This window comes from Dermacentor andersoni, chromosome 2, assembly GCF_023375885.2.
Source record: "Dermacentor andersoni chromosome 2, qqDerAnde1_hic_scaffold, whole genome shotgun sequence".
NCBI classification, from domain to species: Eukaryota; Metazoa; Arthropoda; class Arachnida; order Ixodida; family Ixodidae; genus Dermacentor; species Dermacentor andersoni.
Genome location: NC_092815.1, coordinates 6,248,003 through 6,275,550, shown reverse-complemented (window position 1 = coordinate 6,275,550; position 27,548 = coordinate 6,248,003). Strand labels below are relative to the sequence as shown.

At 45.4% G+C, this 27,548-nt stretch overlaps 1 protein-coding gene across 1 annotated transcript; it reads left to right on the top strand.

The window, feature by feature from the left end:
- The first annotated feature begins 549 nt into the window (after positions 1-549).
- On the top strand, positions 550-26,371 carry Sec13 (secretory 13). Its single transcript, XM_055077574.2, has 9 exons — positions 550-636; positions 697-808; positions 1,005-1,049; positions 1,123-1,390; positions 1,446-1,579; positions 3,930-4,063; positions 15,382-15,559; positions 19,541-19,627; positions 26,176-26,371. Exons 2-9 carry the CDS (start codon positions 806-808, stop codon positions 26,284-26,286), a joined length of 960 nt encoding a protein of 319 aa, XP_054933549.1. The 5' UTR covers positions 550-636; positions 697-805; the 3' UTR covers positions 26,287-26,371.
- The last annotated feature ends 1,177 nt before the right edge of the window (positions 26,372-27,548 follow it).

The window sequence follows — 27,548 nt, the reverse complement described above, 5'->3', positions numbered from 1 at the left end:
CACCCTCAAATGGCACACTAATGCGTTATTAACAGCATATGTAACAAATCATTAAAAAACATTGCTTAAATTCTACGTAGAAAGTTAAAAGAAAGCTTATCGTTCCCTCACACGCCCAGTCCTAGAGTATGCTTCATAATGTGGGACCGGTTCATTAATAAGGAAATTGCTAAACTGGAGCGAATTCAGCGCCTGGTTTATTGAATGAACTAGGCATATTGTAGTACACACTAGAATCAAAAGTGTTGCTTCTGCGAAACAGTGCCCGCTATCAGCGTGTCCCACTATGAAATCCTTTGGACAGATAAAAATTAACGCGTATCGTCGCAACATTATTTGCCGTGCGTTTCTCAACTGTGGTTCTATTGAGGCTCGTATAATCATTTTTCATAAATGGCCCGATTTTTTGGCACTCTTCTATAGTGTGTATGAGCCACTGTCGAAGGTAAGCAAGGAAGCATGGACAGATTAGTCGAGAAAGAAGAAGACGGGAATCTCCGCGAGCTACCACAGTAGAACGCGCCGCGTTCCTGCGTGAGCACGCTCAAATGTTCCATCGCTGAGGAACAGCGGTCGTGTCGCGCTGCCTGCATCCCAAGTTCGGGCACGGGCAGGCGTCCGGCACAAGGCACCAAGGTACGTAAAGCCGTCACTGTTCGACTGTCGCTCGTCACGGCTCTTTTGTACTCTTCGCAGTTCCTCGACTCGCCGGTGGCGGTGCTTCGGAGCGCGCCTGCAACGCGTCGTGTGCTTGGAGAAGAACAGTCTTTGGAGTTGGAGAACCGGTGCCTGCAAGCTAGAAAACATGGTAACCCTGCTGACACCGTCATTCCAGTCATTCTGAGCGTTCAGGATTGAAGAATAGCACTAGGATGTGCGAGCTAGCGTTCCATACTAGGGCTAATAAGTCGAGGTTTTAACAAAACTTAGGGCAACTGCTATTTGGACAGACGTCACCAGTTCTCACCGTCCAAGCGTAATAACGGAATTCATTTTACTTTCAGGTGTCTTTACTGCAGACCATCGACACCGCGCACGAGGACATGATTGTAAGGCCAGTTTCTCCTGTGATTTTGCGCCTATTGCGTGAGTGTTTGGCTAGAGCGCGACTTTTGTGTTCAGCACGACGCCCAGATGGACTACTACGGCATCCGACTGGCGACCTGTTCGTCCGACCGCTCTGTCAAGGTCTTCGACATCCGCAACGGGACTCAGAAGCTGGTTGCTGACCTGAAGGGCCACGAGGGGCCCGTGTGGCAAATAGCCTGGGCGCACCCGATGTTCGGAACGGTGCTCGCTTCCTGCTCGTACGACCGGAAGGTGATCCTGTGGAAGGAGACGGACGGCGTCTGGTCCAAGTTGGAGGAGTTCAAGAACCACGACTCTTCGGGTAAGTTCGGCCCGTGCCCAGTTCACTCCGTCTGATGCTTTTTCACTCACTGCAGTGAACTCTATCTGCTGGGCTCCCCACGAGTTTGGCTTGATGCTAGCTTGTGGCAGCTCGGACGGTGCCGTATCCATCGTGAGCACGTCGGGAGACGGCTCCTGGGAAAGCCAAAAAATCAACAATGCTCACACGGTAAGCTGGTGAGGTTCCTTGTTACCTTCAAAGTTAGGTCAACGAAGTTGAGACGAACATGATGAGTTTTTCGTCGCAAACTCTATTCGAGTGCTGTTGCCCTGCTGCAGTACATAAAGGGCTTGATGCTACTGTGTGGTGGGCATTGCTTGCATTTTGCTCATTTATGCGACATAGGTGCCCGAGGTTAACAGGGCACGTCAGTAAATTAAAAGCAAAGTTGATTTGGTGAGTATTCTCTTGAATTAACACGGTAGCTACAGATTTGGAAACAATTTTGGTCTGTTAATATGCTCAGCTGTCACTAATGGAAATTCAACTCGTCGATTTCGTGCACTCGCGGCACATTCAGCTTTGGAACATATTGCCTGGTTCACTCAAACTGCCACACTTGAGCTCGGCACTCGGCGGAGCTGCTACCTTAAGCCTGGGAGTGTGACCGAGGTCCCACAAACTTGGTTGCACAAGGCTACTCCAATTGCTCTGGGAGCACCTAGCACATTTGGTGGGGCAGCCTTTCTCTGGCTCCAGTCTTGAGAGGGCTCCACATCGCTGCAAACCAAGTGGAGCGCGGTTGGAACCAGTCGAATGTACCATAAATTCTATTTTGCTTTTGCCTTTATTGAGTTCTCTTGTGGGCTTGTACTAACATTATAAAATTCTAGCAAAAATGAACTTGCCTACTATTTGCTTGTCATTTTTAATATTGACTTGGTTGAAATGTATGTTTATTAGGTACATATCAAATATGTGTGCTTCTGTACTGTCCATACTAGCACATCATACAGGATTACAGTAAAATATAGTGCGAAAGTAGATGACAGCACTTAAATGACAGTAACCATGTCTGCAGAACTCTGGTCGGCTTTATGCAGCTCTTAAAAGTGGATAAACTGCATGCAGACGTTCCCAATGTGCGTAACTGGTTGTAGTGGCAGAAAATATCTTGCTCTGCTACAACTGCATGCACAAAATTTACAAGTGCAAACTTCTAGGGTGTGGGGCATTGCCTGTGCCAAAGGCGGGTAGCACATTTGAAGGTCAGTGAGATTGAGTTCTGCATTGTCGGCACTTTTCGCAGTTTTTTACGGCAGTGTAGCACAATTTAAAAATTTGAATGGCTATCCTGGATTTGTGCTGTTTTAGCAGCACAGCTCAATGAAAGCTTGAGAAATATGTATGAAAATAAAGTGCTGAAATTGCCCTCACTGATGACATATTGTCGCATCACACTGTCAGATGATGCTGTAGAGTTCCACGATATGTTCTTATCAGTAATTGGAATATTTTCATGCCTCTTCTGTTCTCGGTAAGTTCACTAGTTAGTTACAATCTATATTTTTAATCAAACAAATTAGCAATTTATTTGCTTACAGTAGATTCCCTATGAAGCTTTATGTGAACTTGGTAAAGCCTTCTGGAGTTGGTATAAGTCGCTATGTAAGGCTTAGTATCACAGGTATGCTTTTACAAAATAAAGCGGTAGCAATAAGTAAGGAGCTCATACAGCAGAGCAGGCTGATGGGCTTGTTGGCAATTATGCACAGTGCAGATGGGATGCATAGTAAGCTTAATTAGCAAAACATAAAGGGCCACTTATATATAAAGGGCCACATAAAGGGCCACTGATAACCACTTGCCTATCAGCCATGTCTGCTTATTCTGACCGCCAATAGATGACGCTACAAGCGGATGCACTTCCCCTTGCTGTCTGTTGCTGGCGCTCTAAGCAGCCTCCGCAGAGCACAGGCCACACGCTCGTGTGTTCCCTTTCATAAAGGACCGCCCTGTACTCAGGCTCGCATATTTTTGTTGACAAGCACTTTACCCTTAATTGTTGGCAGTGTTTTCGTTTTTCTGACCCGTATACCATCCTTGTACCATAAGTGCCTTACAACAGCTACAGTTCCTCTGGCTGTTTGTTATGGTTTGCACTAATATGACCACTTTGAGAATTAATGCCCTCGTCGCTCCTCGTGTACATCAATGTTGCAGAGGTAAGCTATGTGTTGCTATGTCAGGCATTATGTGCACTTGACAGGCGTTTGATCAGCAAGCTTTTCTGCCCGTGCAACCACATGGTAGCTTTTTCAGTGTTTGCTCACTAACACGAAGAATGTCGCTACAACACTAAAGCCTATCGGCTATTTATGTTGCACCGCCATCAGTGTCTGTCAAGCCTTCAGTCTGCATTTATGTGAGCTTAGATACATCGTGCCTTCATGCTGAAGTAGATTAGCATTTCCTCCCTATGGGAGTGGCAACTTTTGTTGAGCTGGATGTGGTCAGCGCACTGCGGTGTTGTTCAGTGTCGACCCTGCCAAATAGCACGTGGGGTCCCCTTCTGCAGATTGGCTGCAATGCCGTCAGCTGGGCCCCTGCCCAGGCCAAACCGTCGGCTGAAATTTCCCTGGAGGACTCAAAGGCCCTGAAGCGGTTTGTCACTGGTGGCTGTGATAACCTGGTGAAAATTTGGAAGTTCTCGTAAGTGTTCACTTGAATCCCAGTTTTAGCAAAGCCTTATTTGCAGTCGGAAACTGACACTTATGTCATAGTTGAAGTTGCACTTGTAATGCTTTAGCAGTGCACATTTCTTTCAAGGGTATCGAGTCAGAACAGAACTGAATGCCAAAAAGACAAAGATTTTGTGCAAATTGGAACAGCCAGAACAGCCCGTCATCTAGGATAGCCAAGACATTATTGTGAAGAGTGCTCACTATGGTTGTGCTGAGAGCCATACTGCTAGGTTTACTTGGCCACAGTTGTATAAGTTGCCTTTTGGCGATTAGAAAGTCTTCAGTGGAGATAACGAGTATGGGACCTTGAAATTTTTTAAATCGTTCAGTTCCTTGACTCTTTGCCAGAACTTATTATCGCTTGCCCATGAGAGTAAATTGCTCCCATGGGCAAGTTACTGTGTATTGTGGAAGGGCAGCACCTCTAAATTATAGTCAAAATATATATGAAAAATATTTGTGCATGGACCGGACCGCACCCTTTTTTTCAAGCACACACCTCGCCAGCCATAGCTGCCCAGCCCTATCTCTATGTGGTACTGATGCGGCACACAGATGTTTTATCAGTCTCATGTACAGTTGTGATCTCAGTTAAATCTTGTCGAGGTTCGCTTGTTGGCTTAATTGTTGGTGAAAACTGTTTCCCGGTGCACCGTGGTTTTTCGGCCATGCTGTCCTTGTGTCATGCACCCGTTGCATCCCATTGCACCCCGTACCCAGGGCTTCGCAGGGGACGATTGCAGCGATGCATTCGCGATGAAGCTAGGCTTCCGCATCACTGGGGAGCCTCTCCGCAGAGGTGCAGTGCGCGCTGCAAAGAGGCGGCTCAAGCAGTGGTGGTGTGAGCAAGCACTGCGGCAGATGTGCCGGCAGAGGCGCATTACATTTCCTATTTCTTTTTTTATTTATTTTATGGCCCAATCCGGCATTGCCCTTGATGTTCCGATTCAAATGGATGTGGCCACAAGCATCGTCATCATCATGCAGGGATTTCCATGCCTTGTACATATTGTCACGTGGTCGTGACGTCAAAGAACACAGTAGCAATACTGTGGAACACAAAACTAACCTTTATTGGGTGAACCTGTGCCCACAAAAGAGGCTACACTTATAGCACAACGATAGCGGCGAACACGGTCGGCGATCGCCGAAATCTGATCAGCGGGTCAAGAGCGTCGGCTTTTATAGAGCAGTCATCGAATGTTCCAGACTAATCGTTCGTACCCGGGTGCCTTCCACAAAGTTCTACACCATTCGCGTCAGGCGATGAAATCAGATAACATAAAGTTCGGCGATAACAGAGAGCGTATAGAAGCATCGATAACTTTCCAGAAACTTCGGATACATGCAGGCGCGTCCTGCGCTGTGCGATAACATTTGTTAGGCGGCGAAACGTGGTCGCCCGATAAATATAAGTACAGGTGTCAATATGTTTTCACTCCCGCACTGCCTGAAAAACACGTGGGTGTTCACTGCAACGTTGCATTGCTATGCAACCTTATGTGCAGTGTGGCACACTGTCTGAGCCAGCACCAGAGGAAGTCCTCGCTTTTGAACAGCGCAGTATTGACCTATGCCTCCGTGGATTTAGCACCTGTGAAGTTTGTATCCTGGCACCCCCAGCTTGCTCTGTACTGCTATGCATATATGTGTTTGTGCAATCGATGTATGCCGCTAAGGGAATCACTGAACTTTGCACATTCAGTGGAATCCCATTATGTTCCTTGCAGTTGCGATTTCTCTGCTGCCAATTCATGTTTTTATGGTCCCAACCTGAAGCCCATTGACTTCTGTGTATTATCTTCCCATCAGATACATTGTCATTCCGTAATGTTGTCGCATCTTCGGTTTGAATGCGGTGGTGACATAAATTTAGTGGTGCAGAGACAAAACAGAGTTGGGTAAGTTAGTGGGGTTCCATCTTAACGAAAAAGTGTGCGAAAGACGTAGACGAGAAAGAGAAATGACAAACACGGGCGACAATCTACTCTCACATTGCTATGAAGATGATGTATTGGTTTCTTCCCTATGGCGCTGAAGAAAGCTAAATTTGTTTCAGGTATGTTTATTTCCAACTCTCATCAACATTTTGTATAATTTATTTTCTTGCGTTTACCATGGTTCACCACAATGTTGTTCAACTATGCATGTTCTAACAGGAGGTCTCGCTCTGTCTCGTGACTTTGAGGCCTCCTTCTGCATCTATGTATTTTTATGCAATGTATCACATGTATTTATTTGTTTCATACTGCAGATCATGTTACAGATCCAAGCAGATAAAATGCAGAAATGGATAACATAGGTTCAACAGTAGCAAGTAAAAGCAACGAAAAAACACACGCAGCATCACAGTGCGTTGTCAGTTATTCTGTTGACGAATTCCACTTTCTAATGGTATGTGGGAAAAAAGAAAATTTGAATGTGTCAGTGCCAGCAGAGTAAGGGGCTAGTGAACCGCGTTGATGGTGATGCATGGAGCGTGTAATTAGAAACAATGGAGGATCAAGTGCCAATTTGTTATTTATTAGCAAGGAAAGAAATATTTTTTCTTGTTGTTTCAAGGGGTTGGACACTGTTATTTTTCATTAGCTCAGATGGTGGAGACTTCATCCAAGGGTGATGAAAGAACTTTTTTGCGTGATATGTGAAGGAAGTTTGTTTTTTGTCTTTGTTTAGAACCATACCCCATTCCTGGCACCATGCGTCATGAAACTGTGTGGCTGTAGGGGTGTATGGATTGGAATTTGAGCAGATGCTTTGAAAATGGGCATTTAAAGTGATGCGCAATAACTCTCTCTGGTCAGTGATTGTAGAACGATTTACTGATATCCGAGACACAATGGGCTTTTTTCCGGTTGTGTAATTCCAGAACTTTTCTGGTGCATTCTTCATAAAGTTTGGCAAAGAAGTGCTGAAATAGTGGTTTTTGGAATCATACACTGAATGTGCAAGATTCTCTTGTAATAACTTGATTAGTCCCCGTTGCACTCCCTGCTTTTCTAATCGTTTTATTTTATGCTTCTGATGTGTAATATCCTGTGTCATCCATGGTTTCTGTAACTTTCTTTCACTTGTTCGGCATGTGCACTGGTCCCATAGGACGCAAACGTCTGTGTCATGGAATTCAGTCAGACAGCTTTCCATATATTCTACTACGCAGGCATCATTGGAACGTGAGTAATCTGTAACAGATTTTATCGAGGAATTGTGACTTTTCATAAGCGATAAAAGGAGAAGGGACACATCCACTAGTAAATCTGAAATTTGATAAATGTATACTTGCAGTTCAGCCTGTCAAGCCCTGTCCGGGCCCCTTAACCCTTTCGCTGTCGGACGTTTCTGGCCGTGACGCACCCCCAGTGTCGGCTTGGTTTCAGGGAACGAGCATAACAGGGAATGAACATAGCAATTTATTTTTGATTATGATTGGTATACAAATAACATAGTCAATGTAATATGCACATTTCAGTGTTCTGCAGCTGTTGTTAGTAAACATCATCATCAGCCTGACTATAAAATCTGTTCAACATCCGAATCTGACGATGCGGAACCCTCTTCCTCTCATGCGACTTTGTCAGAGTCCGAATCCGAGCTCGGCTCGTATTCTGAATCGGAATTCAGCCACCGCTCCCATGAGCAGACGAAGGTCCCGCGCGCCGAGCCATCCGAAAGTAACCACGCGCAGGGAGGATGCGCTTTCAGTCGCCCGCGCAACGGAGAGAAATGGGACGTTGCGTGATCAAGAAGACAGAGGGAGATGGAAAAAGGCTAAAGAAAGTTCGAAGGGCTTTACGTTTACTGCTGCAAGTCGGAAGCGAGGGTGCGGCGAGAGAGTGAAAGCAGCAATCGAGTCACCCTTTTTGGAGAGGCAACGGCACGTGCGCCTGAACTTGACGCGCCGTAGCAGGCACACCAACAGAAGAAAAATAAAAACCTTCAAACCAGCGGAGATTACAGAACAACCCTTGAACCCATTACCACACGCGCGCGACGCATGATCCAGCGAACGCGGAGCCACCGCGCCACTCAGCAAAGAGAAAGTGGGGAGTGGCAGTCGCACCGTACTCTTCAATACATGGACTGACACAGGTCGGAGCGAATATACGAACTTGTAGAAAGAGTCAACAGATGGCGTGGCCAATCCAGGAGCGCCTGCTTTGCGTTGAGGCGCGAAATTTTGAACGCACGATAGAGAACGTACCGGTACGTCAGTGACACCGTGGGGGTGAAGCGCGATGACGTACCGGTACGTCCATGACAGCGAAAGGGTTAAAGTCAACTTCGCTGCAAAACAGCCAATCGGCAGTTCCAACAGAGTCCTTCAATGCTTTTCTGGTCATGAAACTTCGCCCGCAGTTTTATACAGGGATAGAGCTGCCGCTAGGGTCGCTGCTGTTAGCGTGGGGGCATTCCGTTTCCGCGCATACCGCACTTGGCTGAAACTTCTGTACCGGTTTGAAGCAATTGTTTATCTTTCATCAAACAGCTGACATTCTACTGCCACTCATATTTCACCTTACATACAATGCGGTTATTGCATGTGCGCTTGAAAAAGTTACTTTTGCTTACCTTTGCAAGATAACAAGGCTACAATGGAGGCAGTCGTGTCGACGCAGCAATTATGAATGTATGAGTCGTTGCAGTGCAGTTCCTTACCTCAGGCAGAGGAGCATGAGATTAATTAAGAATAGGTCGTTCGCTTGGGCTTGTGACACTGTGCAAGCCTAAGAAGCTCGCCAACTACTCGCAAATTTAAGCCTTTCAGCGAGACTTGAAGCAGCTCTGATCGCGCTAGCTATTTGCAGTGAGGCCGTCTATGCCGCGGAAGTTTGCCGCTGCCGCATTACAAAACAGAAAAACTACTAGATTTCCCGTGTTTACAGTTTATAAAAGCTAACTTCACTCTGCTGCAACCTATGGCAGAGAGCATCGGCAACATTTCAAATCGGAAACGATGACGCTTTCGCAAGGCAACGTCCGTGTGTCGCGTGAATACACGCTGATCTCAAACCTAGCATTAACTCCGAGTTTGCGACCACCGTCTGTTCATTTCCAATGTGTAACCTTGACATGTTCATGTTACGTAGTCATTCATGAGCGAAAGTGCGTCTCACTGCGTCTCGCACGGGTGGTCTTGCGCAGCTACGCAAGACCACCCGTGCAGCTCTAGTTCTTGCATTGGTTGCGCTTTCACAAATGTCTCGCCTTCTGGGACGAGTCCCGCCGTCACCTCCTCTCCAATCTGGCATGCTTCATAATGACAGCGTGTGTTGCTTGGACGGACTGCGCTTGCATGGCGTAAGATTGCGTAATGAAGACCGCAGTGGGGAGACTTGATTAAGTGAAGCAAAGCCGTGCTTCACGTCACTAATCTAAACAAAAATAAGCACATGTGTTCACGAGCATGACGCTGCTGCACTGCCGATTTATTCAGAATGTGAACCACATAACATGCGGCAAAATATCCCAAAACGAGTCAAGCTGAGGAGACACTAATGCCCATTGCGTCACAAGCTTCAGTATAATGGCACATTCCATTATGTATGTTCGTGAACATGACACTGTTGCGCAAAAAAATTAGCAGTAAACAAGGCAGGAATGCGAAATACATATGATGGAAAGTATTCACTACGAGTCGGCCAACCACATTGCAATATGTACAGCACTAGAGCAAGAGTAATCTGTTGAGTAAGGCGAAATTTCTGCGAGGTGCTGGAGCTTTAATGCAAATCGAAGCTGCTGTAAGTTTACAAGAAAGAAAACCTTTCTGGCAGCTTTAGTGTGGCTTGCAATTCTGACATTGTAAAGCTTGCCTGGGAACTGTGCAAAGAAGCGTGCTAGAAGTTCCAGCCTTCTGGGGCAGTGTTTTGGGTCAGGCAAGAATGTCTTCATTCACCGGTGGAGATCAATAAATGCGTCACTCTAAGGTGCTGTCAGCATGATAGGTCAGCATGATAGGATGATCCTTTGTGCACTGTCTGGTGATTCCTCTGTAATTGTAAAGTAAATAACGCCTTGTTTAGTATATTGTCAGTCATGTCGTGTTGAGCGTTTAACAGGGTGGTGCCTTCAGTGAAGTGCTGAACAAGCTAGTTGGTACTGATTCATTGTGTCGCCAAGTAGAACACAAGAGGATGTACAATGGTGTTTATAGCAACTATTAGGAGCGCACAAATAAATAGTTGTGAAAATTCCTCACCCAAGTCAGCGCATGTGCCAGACAAAGAATGACTTAGACAGCAACACTATTCACGTGTTTTCTGAAGTGTACTTGGGCGGACAGTGCAGCTGAAGAATAGCTAGTAAATGCTGTTTCAATAGGTGTTAGAATGTCTGCAGAACAGGCGTTATCACTAAAGATGCTCCACATGATGATTTTTATGGTGCATGGATATTGGAAGAAAAAGTTTATTTTATTTTATTTATTTATTTACATATACTGCCATCTTGCATAGCAAGATATTGCAGGAGTGAGTGCATACGTATGTCAATCAATTGAAGAATACATTTGAGTGGCAAAAAGAAAACAAACAATAGAAAGAACAATATCAGGAATAGCTAGTTGATTAATGAACATGATTAGGTAATAGGTTGGCAAATACATCACTTGGTAACTCGCGCAAGGACCCCTCAAGGCCATTCCAAATCACAATTGTATGCGGAAAAAAGGAAAACTTAAAACAATCAATCATTGCATTTAAAGGAACAATGTTAAGATGATGACTTCTTCTGGTGGGCCGAGAAGAAGGGTTAGTGAAAACAATAGGTGCATTGACATAAGTTTTCCCATGAGCAATTTTATGTAACAGAATAACACGGTCACAAGTACGTCTATGGGCCAGTGGCTTTAGTAGTAGCTTGCTCGCGTGTGATGTCGGTGAGAAATGGCGGTCATAACGATTATATATAAACCGTATGGCCTTTTTCTGAATAGACTCAAGCATGTCTATGTCTTTGGAAAGATGTGGCGACCACACTACCGACGCGTATTCAAGTAGAGGCCTTATTAGTGATCTGTATGCTGTTAATTTACATTCTTTAGTTGCATCTCGTAAGTTTCTTTTAAGAAAACCCAGTTTTCTCAACGCCTTGTTGGTTATACAGTTAATGTGAGCATGCCATTTTAGATCAGGGGAGAAAGTAACACCAAGGTATTTAAACGTGTGGACGCTTGCAAGCTTGTGCGCTTCATTAAAATATGTAAATTGTAATGGTTGTTTTTTATTCGAAAAAGTCATTGAAACGGTTTTCTTAAAATTAAGTGACATTTGCCATGTTCTGCTCCATTCGCAAAAACGGGTGAAGACTTCATTCAGCTCTAACTGATCATGATTACTACTTATAGTAGAATAAAGGACGCAGTCATCAGCATATAGTCTTATTTTGACAGAAGTGCCCGCGGTTACTTCAACGACATCATTTACATAGACTACAAACAGCAAAGGACCCAAGACAGACCCCTGTGGTACACCGGATGTTACATTGACACGAGATGAGTGAACATTGTTAAATGCAACAAACTGGGTTCTTGTACTTAGGTAGTCCTGTATCCAACCTAGTAATTTATAATCATGAATTATTGCCTTGAGTTTAATGAGAAGCTTTTGATGGCACACTGTGTCAAAAGCTTTACTGTAATCAATAAAAATGGCATCAAGTTGTCCTCTAAGGTTAAGTGTGGATGCAATATCATGGGAGAATTCTAGAAGTTGTGTTACCGTGGAGAATCCGGAACGGAAGCCATGTTGAGCATGCGAAAGAACATTATGTTCAGATAAGTACTCAATGATATATTTATGAATAATGTGTTCCAATAATTTACAAGATGTTGATATTAAAGAAATAGGTCTGTAGTTAGATATTTCCTGCTTATTACCGTCTTTGTGAATTGGAACAACCTTAGCACATTTCCAGAGTATTGGAACAGTGGATGATTCTACAGATTTCGAAAAAATTAGGGATAAGTACCGAGAGCTCCATTCAGAATATCGCCGTAAAAACATATCTGGTATATTATCTGGCCCAGTACTTTTCATAGTATCGATCTTGAGTATAAGATTATGTACACCAGCTGAAGTGATTGCCATACTAGGAAAAGGTGATGACGAAAGAGTAGTGCAGAACGTGGGGGTGCGTCCATCATCACAGGTGAACACTGATTTAAAGTAATTATTAAAAGCTTCAGTAATGTTAAGATTATCTGAGCATGGTTGATTAGCAATTATGAATGAAGGAGAGGTCTGACTTGGTGGACTGATGGTTCGCCAGAACTTTGATGGCTTGTTTTTAATGAAGTATGACAAGGTGCTATTAAAATAGAAACTTTTCGCATTTGACATAGCAGATTTTAAGTTGTTTTTAAGTGTGGTCAATAATGAAGCTTTCATTGGATTGTTTGCATAGGGTTGTTTGCGCAGACGCCTGATGCGACGAATTAGGTGTATAATTTCACGTGTGTACCAAGGGTGCTTGGGATTGCGCTTTATACACTTGGTTGGAATGTAATCAGTTATACATTGATTGACAATTGAGTAAAAACGGTTCACTAACACGTTAACAGAGGAATGGTTTACGCAACTCGAAAACTCATCAAAAGAGCATGCGAGCAACTCAGTTATGGAGTTGTCGTCAGCACGTTCAAAGTTCAATACTGTCTGATGTGAGGGGCGCTTAGGCATAGTTGCTAAATTCAAATAAACAATGACCCCCTTGTGGTCCGAGAGGCCTTCAACGATAGTACTATCGTAACCATTTTGTCTAAGTTGCTCATTTATGAAGACAAGATCTAAAATTGAGCTTTCTCGGGTTGCGGAATTCACAATTTGCGTTAGATCGAAAGAAATAGACATGTTAATCAAGTAATCACAAATGGCTTTGTAACGGCCACCAGCAGATAGCGTTGGCCAATCTATGCCAGGGGTGTTGAAATCACCAGCAAGTAACATTTTACAACAGTTAAGTTTATGTTTGGTTATATAATCGGTAAGATCGGAAAAGACACTGAGATCCGTGTCAGGGGGTCGATAAACAGCTCCTACAGCCAAAGTGAATCCACAAAGCCTTATTCTGCACCATACTGATTCGCAGTTAGGTACGTCAGGCAATGCTGTAAACTCAATGTCTTGGTTTACGAAGAGTGCCACACCGCCACCGCGCCGGTCACTTCTATCTTTCCTGAGGACGCTGTAACCTGGTGGTAAAATTTCAGAATCTAAGATGTGTTCACCAAGCCACGTTTCAGTCACGCAAATCACAGAAGGATGATAAAATGCTACGAGGTGGTGAAAGTCTTGAATTTTGTTAAGAAGACTGCGGGCATTAACGTTTACAAGCGAGAAATTAGCATCGGAATGCAGTCAAGTTTCATGTACTGCAGAGGTTTGCTTTTTGGTTTTAATCATTGAATCACCTGATTCATTCAGTACATAGCGTACATTGTCTATCAGCAAGGAATCATAGTGCAGACGAACGGTAGATGCATTTTTCCTTTGATTTACAGAAAGTCTCCAAAGAGCTTTGCGTATCTTTCGAACCCGTTCAGAGAAGTCCTCATTTATATATATATCTGTACCTTTTAGCTTTCGGGCATTCTTTAATATTGCAATCTTTGACCTGTAGTCTAAAAATTTGAAAATAGCAGGACGTGGCTTATCACCTCTACGCACCCCAAGCCTGTGCCAACGTTCAATGTCTGTACACTGAACACCAAGTTTATCAGATATCAAGTTTGTGAACGCGTCAAGTAGTTGCCCGGAGGGCTCAGAATGGGGTTCGGGTAATCCATAGACAACAAGGTTATTTCTGCGGGACCTGTTTTCAAGATCATCAGACCGACTTTCCAGCTTCAATACCACATTTTTAAGATGAGTGACAGTTTTTTCAAGTTCCTGAACTCGCGGAATCACTTCCGCGACTGGCAGTACTGACGTCTCAAGCCTATTTAGCCTTTCTTCAATGGAAGCAAACTTGGCTGTCCAAGAAGATATTTCGGAACGAATTTTTTCCTGCCCTGCGAGCAATTGCAATAGCGCTTCCTGTAACTTATCGGGACCAGGATTGGTCTCGACGTCACCAGATAACATCAACAACATTCTACGGACAGAAAAAATAGAAAACGCTCTCATCAGTGGGCCAGGCAGCAGCACTACACATCGATCATCGCTTCTATAACAAGGAAAATTGTACTTCGGGCATACCTGAAAGACAGTGCAGACAAGTTTCAACCATGTGCTCATCGTGCCGCTGCAAGACCCACTGAAGAGGATAGCGTCCGTCCTCGGCTTTATAGCGCAGTGTAAACGACCAGGTGACGCTGTGGTAGTACTCCATGCGCAGAAGGGCTCGCCAAAGGTCAAGCCACGCAGGTCCGGTGCTTCAGTCCAACGATGATGCGATGGTTGTATCACATCCTCCGATATGACGGTCCTGAGTAACGTTTCGAAGGATGGGCCAAAGGGATCATGCGCAGACGTAGCACATTCCTGGAGACATCTGGATTTGGTGCAAGCGGCAATCTGAAAGACAGTGCAGACAAGTTTCAACCATGTGCTCATCGTGCCGCTGCAAGACCCACTGAAGAGGATAGCGTCCGTCCTCGGCTTTATAGCGCAGTGTAAACGACCAGGTGACGCTGTGGTAGTACTCCATGCGCAGAAGGGCTCGCCAAAGGTCAAGCCACGCAGGTCCGGTGCTTCAGTCCAACGTTTGCGCTTACTGCTTCATTGTTGGTTCCCAAGTCTTGCTCATTCTTTTGGTTCATATTGTACTTGTAACACTTGGCATTTTTATGTCCTTGGTTCATACAGAAAATATGAAAAACCATATGGGCATAAATGTGCTGAACTGGGGTGGTTGGAGCATGTTTAAAAAGTGGGTTGAACAGCTCTAAAAGATGTGATGTGCTGTGTCCCTTTACTACATCCAGTCTTTCAGCACTGTTTGATTGTACTACAAACATGTGAGCATAAAGTGAGCCACAGCATGGACTAGGCTCATGCCATGTTATCAGTTATTGGGAATAATAGATGCAGCATGGAGACATAGCATTCCCTTTGGTTAAAATCACAGTGGTTTTTATTTGTTTACGCACAATGCAATCCAGCTTGTGAAGTAACAGCCGAGGCAAGGGTGCTGACCAAAACATGCCATCTTAGCAAAACTTGAGCGTCAACAAAACACATTAGACGTGAATTTGTTTTCTTGCAGTTGTAAGAATGATTCGCTTTACTAGTGTGTGCCTGGAGGTGCACTAAAAGAAAATAATAAAAAAAAATTGCCCCTTTGCAGGGAGGCCGAGTCCAAATGGGTGGAAGAGCACAAGCTGGAGGCTCACTCCGACTGGGTTCGCGACGTTGCTTGGGCCCCGTCACCTGGTCTTGAGTCCCAGAGCACAATTGCCTCCTGCTCCCAGGACCGACGCGTCATCCTCTGGACAAGCACTGACTTGGCCACGTGGAACTTCCAGGTGTGCCTCCTTGCACTTGTCGCACCTTGCGTAGCCGCTGTAGCAGTTTAAACAAGTGTGCCAACTAATAGTTTTCGATATGCAAAGAAGGCTCATGGTCAGACAATAGCATTTTCCTAGGAAAGCAACTGATACAGCCCTCTGCTGCCTTTGCTAATCCCAAAAATGATTTTTTGTTAAATAATGTTTGTAGCCAATACACTTGAATCTCATTATAATGAAATAGTATATATAACAAAGTAAATGTAGTGTTCCTTGAAATCCCCATAAAGACGAATGTATTTAGTACCTCGCTTTAACAAGGTAAAAGTGACCTGTCAATGGATATACAAAGCTAGAAGTGTCTCTGAAACCGATGCCTAACTGTTTCCTGCACTGTATCACTTTCTGCGGCGTTTGGCACTTGTTCAATGCAACAGTTAAAAATTCCCAAAATATGTGACCGAGCAATGCTTCTTTCTCACCGCTGCATGTAGCCATCTGTGGCTCACCATTGCCTTTGCACTTGTCTCTCACTGCAGTGTGCCATGCAAGCTGGCGCAGTGAGGGAAGTGTGATGGCTGTGGTTGCGCTGCTGCTTGTGTGCAACTGAGTGCAACACACCAGTGCATCCACTACTCTCTCTCTCCACTTTCACTGTGGCACACTACGTAAACTGGCACAGCTCGGCCTGGCCTCTGATCTTGCATCGGCTGACGGTGCAATCTTGGAGGTCACAAGCCGGCCAAGCCAAGTTGGCATGGTGAGGTTCGCCGACTGTGTGCCCCTTGCTCGCACAGCTGCATAGTCGGCGTCCTGTTAGGTTGTGTGCCACATGCTGCACAACCTTTCTTCACATCACAGTGTGCTAGCAGTCTAATAACGTGGCAACTTCTTCGATTCTTTGCCACTCTCATCATTCATGGTCACCCGATTCCATTCGTAATGCAAGCAGAGCACTGCTCTGATGAAGCGCAAAAAGAGGCAATAGCATAGAATCGGTTACATCATCCCAGCCCTGTTCTCTGACTGCGTCACTGTTTTCACAACCATATGAATGGCTACTTGGAAAGTGGAACACTGCATTGGAGCAGGGGCCGTATTGTGTAGCAGTTCGCTTTGGAACCGGTTCGGTCTGGCTGTTACGTCTGGATTACGTCACTCGGAGAAAGAGTGGAACGGGGTGGCGTGAGGGGAACCAATCAACGAGCGGCGGTCTGCCGCAAGACCACGTCATCATTTTTGTTTGTACTTGGGGGATGGTATAGCAATTCAAGGATGTTGCTGGTTTGATAAAAAACATTGGTTTGTATAGAACACTTGCAAATATAATTTTCAGTAATAAATGTGAGCTTGCGGCGCAGACGGCTACTGGGAGTTGTAATTTTATTTGTGTTGTTTCTTAATTAGTCGCTAGGTGGTGTGCCATACGTTATGCAAACAACTTGCCTCGCTTTGTTTACGTTTTGGACCTGTTCACGCGCCGAAACCGAAACGATGTCGTCGCACAAGGACAGGCGGCTGGGTCCTGTTTCAGCGAGGCAGCGCGAAATACTCGTTTCATTTGTCGAGGAGCACCCCTATCTAGCAAAGGCGTCGTGTGTGTTGGGCCAGCAGCTGACGGCGGCTTTCTGTTGCGCCGTGGATGGGAATCTAACCCATCCTTTTTCTTTGCCCACAGCCGTAATGGCCTTGGCGACGGCTGTAATGATCCGGCTGACCGAAGGCTGCAACAGTGCAATCGCTTGTTCATTCCCGATGCACTGTTGAAAGCTCCCGGTGGCAAAAAACCGCAGCGCACACAGCACTTTCATCTTAGTGTCGACACCACGAAATATTTTGAGGTCCGAGATGTTCTTCCAGCGCATCGCAAAGACGTCGCACTATGTCTTTGGAGAGCCTAAAATGCCTTCGAAACTCTTCTTCGGCCATGCCGAATGCGTTGCGTCGTTGTCTTTCGGCGCTCGCCAGCAGCACAACCAAAGGAGCCGCCATTGCCGGCTCGTCAGCTGGCGCGAGACTAGCTGGCAGCCACGGTTGCCCTAGCAACCCTCGACATCATGCTCGCCACCACGCTGACCCTCGAGCGAACCACTTCTCCGTGGTTCCTCTCATCGCAGGGAACCGGTTCCTTTCCAGATGATTGACAACCTGTGTGACGTCAACAAAATTTGTCGTCTCGCCCACCAGGGATGACGACAACGAAGCGCCGACCAATGGCAACAGCCAGACCGAATCGGTTCCAAAGCGAACCGCTACAGAATATGGCCCCAGATTTTCTAATTATTTCGCAATACTGCAAGCTTTAGCAGCCCAAGCAGCAATGGAACAGTTCATGCACAGTACCTATAATGCACACAACATGCACACGTAAAAAAAAAAGAAGAAAAAGCACAAAAGCATTCAATATAACTCAACAGTAACTTGTGCTGTAAAATGACATGCAGAAATGTTTAAAGATGCATGCAATTCAACAGCTTTATCAAAGTTAGCCACTTCAAATGCAGTAGAATCTCAATGACACAAATCTCTCGGGAGCAACGCAAGAAACGCATATCACCGGAAAGCATTAAAAAAAGAGAGAGAAAGTTGGGAAGGGGAGTGTGGCAGTGCAATGGCCGACTTTTATTTACAACACATCCTGCAGTGCCGAAGCATTACAGCAGGAGAGTGGATACGAATAATTAAAAACCATACAAATAAGCCCACACACTTGAAGAGATGATGACTATAAAAACGAGGCATTTGCAATTTCAGAATGTGCTATACAAGCCATAAGAACAGCACAGTGCAAGGATAACTCTATCAGTTAGAAATTATTGATCAGTTCAGCGAAGTGAACGCTGTCAGCTGTGACCACCTCCGCTCGTAATGTGGTCCATTCAGATAACGTTTTTGCGAATAAAGAGACTTTCATGTAAATTGTACATTTAATTTCTCTAATTTTACAGCTGTGATCCCTCCTGTTTGAGAGGTAGCGGGGAGGCTCGATATATGTAAATTTGCCCGTGTGTGTTATTAGAAATTGCACGCATTATGGTGCAATTTCTGCAGCGCAAAGCTCTGAAGTGCAGAAGAAAAGGTAAAAAGGATGAAGGAATAGCAAGAGAAGGACAAACACGAGCGCTCATCACTATTCGCTCATCCCAGCTCGCGCACATCGCTGTTCTTATTCATTGCATGCATTAGTTTAAGCCGATTTCCTTCTGCCAAGAGGTTTTATTCCAATTCTTGCCTTCATTTGTGCGACACTAGCTCCCCAGAACTATTGTTTTAATATAAGCCTCACTGCACAGTTCTGTGTACCTTCAATTTTATCAATGAGGCATTTTTTGATGGGGGTCCCACAAGCTGGACGCATATTCTAAGTGCGGTCTTATTAGTGATCAATGTGCCACCAATTTCAGTATTTGAGCCACGCCATTAAGATTCCGAATTACGAGGCTAAGCATGCTGGCAGCTTTTTTCAGTGTTATTAATATGCTGATTAAATGAAAGATCTTAAGAAAGAAGTGCACCTAGATATTTGATTTCGGGGACTTTTTGGAGTACTTCATTATTGACTATGTACTTTGTGTTCAGTGTATGATAAGGTAAATGTTTGTTACGTGGTAGCTTTTATCTGTGTTTAGTCCTAGTTCCCTTATCACAGCTCCCATTCATACTACAGGTTCAACAGCAGTTGTTGCTTGTCACAAATAATAAAAATAAGACATTACTTTATTCTTTCAACCACTTTTTCACATGAGAAAAATATTGTAGTTGTTTGTGTCAACAGCAGTGACATGCTCGGGCAAGCTAAAAGCTAAATCCGTGCACAAGAACATGGAGGAGCTTTAGGCTGGCTTGTGGAATCTTTAACAAGTCCATATATAAAGTAAAGGCATGCAAGTGTGCTTACCTGGGCTCATATTTATTGCACAAGTTGATGGCTTTTTTTTTTTTTCTTCCGTTGATCAACGAGCCATAATAAGTCGCATACGCGTCATTTTTTTTTTAAAGATTCTTGCAACCTTTGATGATGTCATCTGGCATGTGTCCTGGTCTGTGACGGGAAACATCCTGGCAGTCTCTGGAGGGGACAACAAGGTTAGTCCTGCACATAATTTGTGTGGGTTTTGTCACCGGCATGATGTTCTCCACGAGCTATGTTGACAAACTGTTTTGTTGTCCAAACTGGCTGGTTTGTAGATCGAGAAGGTAACCACTGCACCACAGTAATCTTTTTCATGAGCGTCTGTGTAGTACCGTATTTACTCGCATAATGAACGCACCCCCCACTTATATAATCAGAAAGTGCTTTTCTTTTCCTTGCATAATGAGTGCACCCCAAACTTGCGGCCGTAAAGTAGGAGTCACATGGTACAATTTGGTGTCTTGACACAGCATCCGACACGCCGGAATGGCAGCCGGATCTGAGGAGTGTGCCATAGCGCCGCATCCAACCCCCGGCATGCGACAAAAGTAGGTGGCACGTAGTACGATTTGGCGTCTGACACGGTGGCGTTTTGCCGTGCGCCAGGCTGTCCGATCTGGCGTTGCAGCACGGCAAAACGTCTGGGATCCGGCTGACGTTCCAGCGTGTTGGACGCCTTATTGGATGTGGTATCTTACTGCGGGCCACCTACTTTTGTCACACTTCGGTCACCCGATCCGGCGCTATGGTGCAACGAAACTCCTCAGATTTGGCTGCAAACATGGGCAAGGCGCGAGATGGAAATTCAAGACGATGAGCAAAAAAGACAAGTTCGTTCGTCGAAACGGTGGCTCCTGCTTTTACCTTATTCTCGTTTTGCTCATTGGATCTGACTGACATTCCAGCGCGTTGGATGCTGTATCATACTGTGTCTCCTACTTTTAGAGGTGGCCGTTGAAAAATTCTCTCTCAAAATTTTACTCCGCATTATGAACAGACCTCCGATATTCCGAAAATTTTTCTGGAAAAGTGCGACCATTGTTAGTAGAATTCTGCTCATAAATTTGTTGTTGTTGCATTATCCTGGTTTTTAAGGGGAAAGTATATTAGCTCGGGAGCTTCGATCAAAATACAGGGGAATGGAGAAATCGTTTTCTTGGTAACCGCTGCACTAAATTTGATGAGGTTTGCTGCATTTAAAAGAAAAATTTGAGATGTATTTACTGTTCGAAGCGAAATTTCGATTGAGGATGGCACTGTTTTAGTTGTGCAAATTGCAAAATTTCAAGAAATGAAACTATGAAATTTGCAACTCTGTGACTCAGCAGTGAAAGAAACAATATCACAGTTGTGTAAACTGCATCTAATAGTACATGTAAATAGGGCAAAATTATACATTACCTATATTATACATGGCTCTCAAATATACCACTAAGTTGCAAGTAGAACTTTTGCAGAACCATTGTAACCATTGTGACAAATTTACTTAAGATATAAATTGGTATACAGTCGAAACTGCAATAACGAACTCCGTGACTACGAAATTCTTGCGACAAGGAAATATTGTTGTATCCCCGGCGAACGCCCGTAGGATTCAATGCATTTCGTACCTCTCGACAATGAAATGTCGCTGTACTACAATCCCGCACCAACGAAATTTGCCGGAACATAACCCCACATATTGCCTACTCGCGCAAGGCTAGCAGGCTTCAAAATGTGCTCAAATGTGATTGCTTTGCACTAAAATTTCGTAAAATACCACCACATCACACTTGCATGGGTGCCGCCATTGTTGTTTACAAAAAAGTCGGTTTCGCCCGCAAGGTGAAGCTATAAGGGATTGCTATAACTAATTAGTGCGCAGCTATATGACGTAAGGATAGTAGCTTTATCGACCGTATAAACATACGCTTACTAACTGAATTATGGTGCCAGTGCGCACGGGCAAGCATGAACACATTACGCTTAAGTGCGGACACTCGCTGTCAAAAGGTTGGTGTGAGCAAGCACAGCAGCAGCAGCGAGGGAAGTGACCTTCGTGTGGTCTATCGCTTCAACCCAAGAGCAGCGAGAACACAGCGCGCACAAAGGTATGAGCAGTCAGTAGATCGCTTTCGAGACATGGCGCGTGCGACCGTACAAAGTAGACACTTGTTGGCGGACTCAAAGCAGCCCCTCTCTCCCGTGCTGCCTCCCTACTGGCTTCCACCATTACTTCCACATATGGTGCATGAGATTGAGCCGCGATCGTCAGTTCCCCTTGCGCCTGGTCGCGAAATGAGCAGTTGCTGCTGGAGCACAATGCTGCCGCCCCCTATCTGCCTCTCTCCCATCCCCCCATGGCCTTTCGTGTGACGGAAAACGGCGCGTTTGCTCTCCGCTTTCCTCGTTCGCGCGTGACAGATTGAGCAGCAATTGTCAGCTTTCCTCGCGTGCTTTCACTCACATGCAGCATACTACGTGCTGCGACGATGTTATCACCCTTGGACTTTATACGGAACATCACTGCGACGGCAAGGAAACACCTGCACCGACACCTACACCAGGAAACAATTCTCTCGGAAGTCTGTCCTTACCGCTGTCTCTCGGAATTCTGTCTGAGAGACACACAATTCTCTCGGAAGTCTGTCCTCAGCTTACACGCAGACACGTGTGCCACCTCAACATCATAACTACACAGAACGAGAGACAAGGTTTCGCTTATACCAGGAATGTAGGGTATGGCAGCACGCTTTCTTGGTCGTGGATTAGCCGGTCAGACTGAATTGGACAGGCGGCGTTCCACAGCAGTAAAAAAAGACGTGGAATAACTGCTTGCCGACATTGCCTCGCACGCTGTCCAAGTCGGTGGAACGACTTTCTGCTGGAGTGCAAATGCTGTTCGCACGGTCGAACAGGGAGGCAGGATGAATGGATTGAAAGTTCAGGTAGCGGCCAGTGTGAGTGTCCTTACGGTATGCACTAAACGAGAGCGATCCATCGCGTCTGGTGACAAGCATGTCCAAAAATGGGAGTCTGCTGTCGACCTCCGTCTCAACTGTACATTGGATGGCCTTTTCCTGACTGTCCAGGTGTGCAGTAAACGAAGTCAAAGCGCTGTGCCGAATCACACAAACAAGCGTTCACATAGAGCAGAAAAACTTGGCCTAGGACTGAAGGACGTGAGAGCACGACTTTCCAACCACTCCATCGTAAGATTGGCAGCAGTAACAGAGACTGAGGCACCTATTGCTGTACTGTGGGCTTGCCTGTAGAAGACCTTGTCGAAGCAGAAGTACAGTGAAACCTCGTTAAACCGTAGTTGGCCGGAGCTCGAAAAAAGTACGTACTAAACGGTCGTACTGTTAAACCGGATTAGCAGGATATCGCCCACTTACCTGTCGAAAACGGAACTCAGAGAGAGTGCGATGAAAGGGGAAAAAACATGCAGTATTTATTCACTTCACGCGACAGTGTTATTTTCGTTTATGCCGCGGCGGCCTAGCACGACAGCGGCCTCAAACTTAGTGAAGCTGCGTGCCAGCTGCGGCCCCCTCTTCTCGGCAAACACTTGCATGGCAGATTCCTCGTTGGTGTTACTTTTTCTCCATGCATGCACGCGGTAGTGCTGCAGAAGATCCGGGGCGCCTTTTTCATTGACGGGTGCCGGGTGAGTTTGGAATACTTTTCGTTTGGAATAGAGTTACGTTATCGCGCCCCGGTTCTCGTCGCAACGATTGCATTCATGAGGCTGACGTAGCGCACAGCTTATGCCACTGTCGGGCCTGAATCGCCCGTGCTGTTGCTTTCCGTGTCGTCCTCATCACTGTCGCTAGTCGACACTTCGGCAACAACAGAGGCAACGATGGCGAAAAGTCGAACCTCGTAGCCGACATCTCTTCGCGGTCGCAGCAGCGCTGCCGAGCAACTTCTTTGCATTCCAAATGCCACATGCTAGTCAACAGCAGATCCATGTTGCGTGCCAGCGCCGACTTCTTCGTGTAACATTCGATAGCACGGACGATGTCTATTTTTTCTTCTATGCTGAGCACCCGGCGTCTTTTTTTATTCGAGCTTCGGAATGATGCGAGTCCTCGCTTGCACGACGCCATTACGCCCTCTGGCACGGCGTCAAAATGATGTTGATGTTGATGTGGCTTCACGCACAAACGCACAGGGCGCTTGGAGGCCGTTGTTCCGATCTCTGAGGCTTGTTGTTCTGCCAGGCCGCCCGATGGAGACGGCGCACTGCCGTGCTTGCGCGACGAAAAGTTGAAACGCTACGTTTTAACCGATGCGTACGCAATAAGCTGGTATGGTTTATGCGGATACAAAACACATTATGTTCAATGGCCGCTGAGTTGGGGATTTGACTTTACTACTTTTAAAACGAAACTACTGTTTAAGTGGGTACGGTTTAACGAGGTTTACTGTACGTGTTTCCAAGGTCGGGAACATAGATGGGTGACCTGTCTGGCAAAGTCCTGTTAGATTCCAGAGCAGAAGTGCATGCTTCCACAGCCATGCCAGTTGGAATTGAGGTAAACAGTGACACCATGTCGAAAGAAACCAACATCTCGTCGTCATCTAAACACACGTCACAAACTTTTTCAATGAAGTCGCAGGAGTTGCTCACATGCGTGGAGCTCTTTCCGATGAGTGGAGACAGGAGCTGGTGCAGGTATTTGGACAATTTGTAGAGAGGGGAGCGGGTGTAAGCGATGTGATTGAACAATGTCGCATTTGGCAGGCCTCGTATGTAGACGTGGTCGATAACACTGCCTCCTCTCGCGTCGAAGCATTATCAACTGTCATCAGCCGTGCGGCCCCTATCTGGAAAGCTACGTGCGATGGGGACAGTGTGTGCTGCCGAGTGCTGATAGCTGTGTGTGCGCTGTGGTCTTGCCGCTTAGTTCACGTTGAAGCAACAGGCAGCATGAAGGTACATTCGCTGGCGGATGCGGGCCCCATCTTGAAAGCAATTGTCTTAGGTGATGGACGAACGGGTTTCCTAGTTGGCTAGGTATAGAAACCTTGCGCATTTAAGAAAATAATGGCCTAAGCAAAATTCTGCTTGCCACAAGCACTAGAATTTACTTTCTCTTAAATGCAACAAATGTTATTCAAATCGGTCCAGAGGTTGTTTCGTAAAAGCATTTCTGAGCTTTACACAAATTTCAATAGGCAGCATTAGAGTTGAGTCTGATCTAAAGCTTCCTCTTAATGGGAGGAGGATCAAGGGAAGATGAAGCGATCAACAGTTAGAGTGTATGGCAGGAACTTGCACATCATAAACTTCAAATTTTTTTAAGCTTAAAAGATTCTTGGCAATCATTGTAAAAATTGAATACCTTAAACAAATGTTGTGCTTCTTACAGTCACTAGAAGTTCTTTGGAGTGCAACAAATTTCGTTCTCCTAAAACCGTTTCTGCATTTTACGTAGACTTGAATAGGGAAAGCGGAGTTGGACCTGAGCTAGAGCTTTCTCTTTTTCCTGTGTTCTGATCCACAGCAGGCACTGTCATCGTTGTCATAATTACCGTATTTATTCGAATATAGGTAGGCCCCCCCCCATTTTTTCCCAGAAATGTTACCCAAAACTAGCTGTCGACCTATATTTGTAAACAAAGCTAGCAATGCAGTAGACTTCGGTTAATTCAACTCCAGTTAATTCATCTTTAATCCGACCCCAACCGAGGGTACCAGCCAGGGCCCTTGAATTTCTATGGGCCCAAAGCTTCGTTATTCCAATCCAATTTGCCGGATAATTTGAACTTACCCTGTCTGTACGTACGTGCCTTATGGTGAGCCCAATAGTGACTCCTTTGTGGCAGCATCTGTCTCGGCGGAGCTTAGCAATTTCTCGTCGAAAATGCCTATTTTTGGCCTCCCCTAAAATGTTTTTTTAACCAATAATCATAGCTCACAATGCCTGATTATGGTATTTACCCAATTCTAACGCGCCTTTTTTTTTTTTTCATGGAAAAAATTGGCCCATAAATTGCCTGCATGGTGCAGTCAGAAACGAAATCAACTGCCTATGCAGCTTGTGTATGCTTTGCCGCTTGACACGGATCTATTGAGGTGGAGCTGACTTTAGAAGGATATGCAATTGTTGGGCTAGTTGGTCTTGCATTGCTGTTGAGGGAAATTGGCACCAACAAAAAGACAACTTTATAAAACCAGCTGCCAATGTGCAACACATATTACAGCCTTGCCAATTCTCACTAAAATGTTGGGTACATGTTAGCTTTCTACTTTGTTTAGGAGCTTTAGCATCATTTCTACATTACTTTTCTGCTTCACACACCTAGAAAGTGGGCATGCGTTTGATTCGGGGGGCATGTTAGAATAGGGGAAATACTACTGCCAAATGAATTCAGAAGGGTGTCTAGCTGGGTAGTGTGTTCTGTACTTACAAATGATAACTGAACAGGAACAGCGTTCTTCACAAACACCCACGATAGATTTGCTGAAACTGATTCCAAGTGCATGGGATATGCAGATTTTTTTAGTTAAAAGTTCTATGGAAAAGCTAAAGGTAGCTGAGTGGAAACTTGTGAAAGTTTGCTATGCCTGTATTTTAATTAGTAATACTTTTTCTACAATACCACGGGCACATTTATTATGTTGCGGAGCATTGCGTAAACTTGATTGGTAGTCTTCTCATGTTTTTCCAGTTTCTTTCAGTTCCTGTTCCTGCAAATAAGACTTACTGTGGAGTGTTGTAATCTTGTCCAGGTGACGCTGTGGAAGGAGACAGTGGACAGCAAATGGGTCTGCATCAGTGATGATGCCAAGAGTCAAAATGCCCCTGCAGCTGCTGTGGGAAGTGCTGAGAGGAACCTCTAAGCTTGGAAAACATTGGATTGTACAGGCATCGTTGTTGGAGCAAAATTTTCTTGTTCATAATAATAAATTTCTGTACTTGAGGTTACCTGTGGCCTCATATGTTATTCTCTAGTGTGCCTTCAGTCTGATGCTGCCCTCAAATGACATGGCTGTATTAAGCATGAAACACTGGTGCGCGATTCGCAGCCTTGGAATCTATTCAGAATTGTGCTGCTCACTTTTTTTATTGTAATGCCAGTGTTGCCTCCACACTTGTCTTGCAATTTTGACCCTGGGCAGGGCCCATTTTCTGGTCAGCAGTCTAGCTACGTTTGGTTGTCGCCAGTCTCGTGAAGTTTGATGGGCGATTTCTGAAGCTGTATTACGTGAGCGTTCTTTTTGCAATCCATTCTTTAGCTCTGGTGCTGCGTGGGCGTCATGTGGCCAATCTCGGCAATGACACTGTCTGTGCCAGTGAGTTCCTGACGAGCACTGGAGCAACAAAAGGGCATTCTTTTTTTTTTTTTTTTTTTTTTTGCAACGCCCGGCGAAGGTACTTGAGTGAGCCCTAAGCGTAGAGTCTTAATGGGTCGGAGGATCGTGGGAAGATGAAGGGGTCAACAGTTGGAGTGCATAGCAGAAACAGTTGCAAACAAAGGAAGAGGATAGTGCCCGTGTCTGTGTAATCGTTTCTGGTTTGAAAGCTAGCATAGTGCTCTCGTTCTAATGAGGCAGATATCTGTTGAGAAGCGTCTCGGACCACGAGCTGCCTTCCCTGGTTCGGGTCGCAACAGTGAGCTGTCGGGGGTTCGGGCTAAGTGTCGGGCAGATTTAATCTAGTTTTGTAGGTGCCAAGCAGTGTTTATATTGTCTGATATGGAGATAGTGCTACAAATGTTGAAAAATTCTCCAGCGGACGGCCCAGGGCGATCTCTGCCTTGGTCAGCCTCCCTACCACAAATGCCTCTTGAAGTTTTCTTCCATAGTGGGGCGTGCAGCATTCCTGTGGCGCCGTTGCATAGAGGAGCCATCCGGCTCAACAACCCGAAGGCAGTGCAGGCGGAACTTCAAATGGCCACGCATCACTACTTGCACATCACTGGTGTGCAACAGTTTGGCAGAGGTGGGATTGTTTGCTGTTCGCCAGACCAGGCGTTTGTGTATGACCTACTTAAGAGCTCGTCATTTGGATCGATGCAAGTGAGTGCCTTCATCTCCCGCATCTTGCCTGCACTAAAGGAATAGTTTGTGGTGTGGACTCCAATTTAAGTTTGGCAGAGATT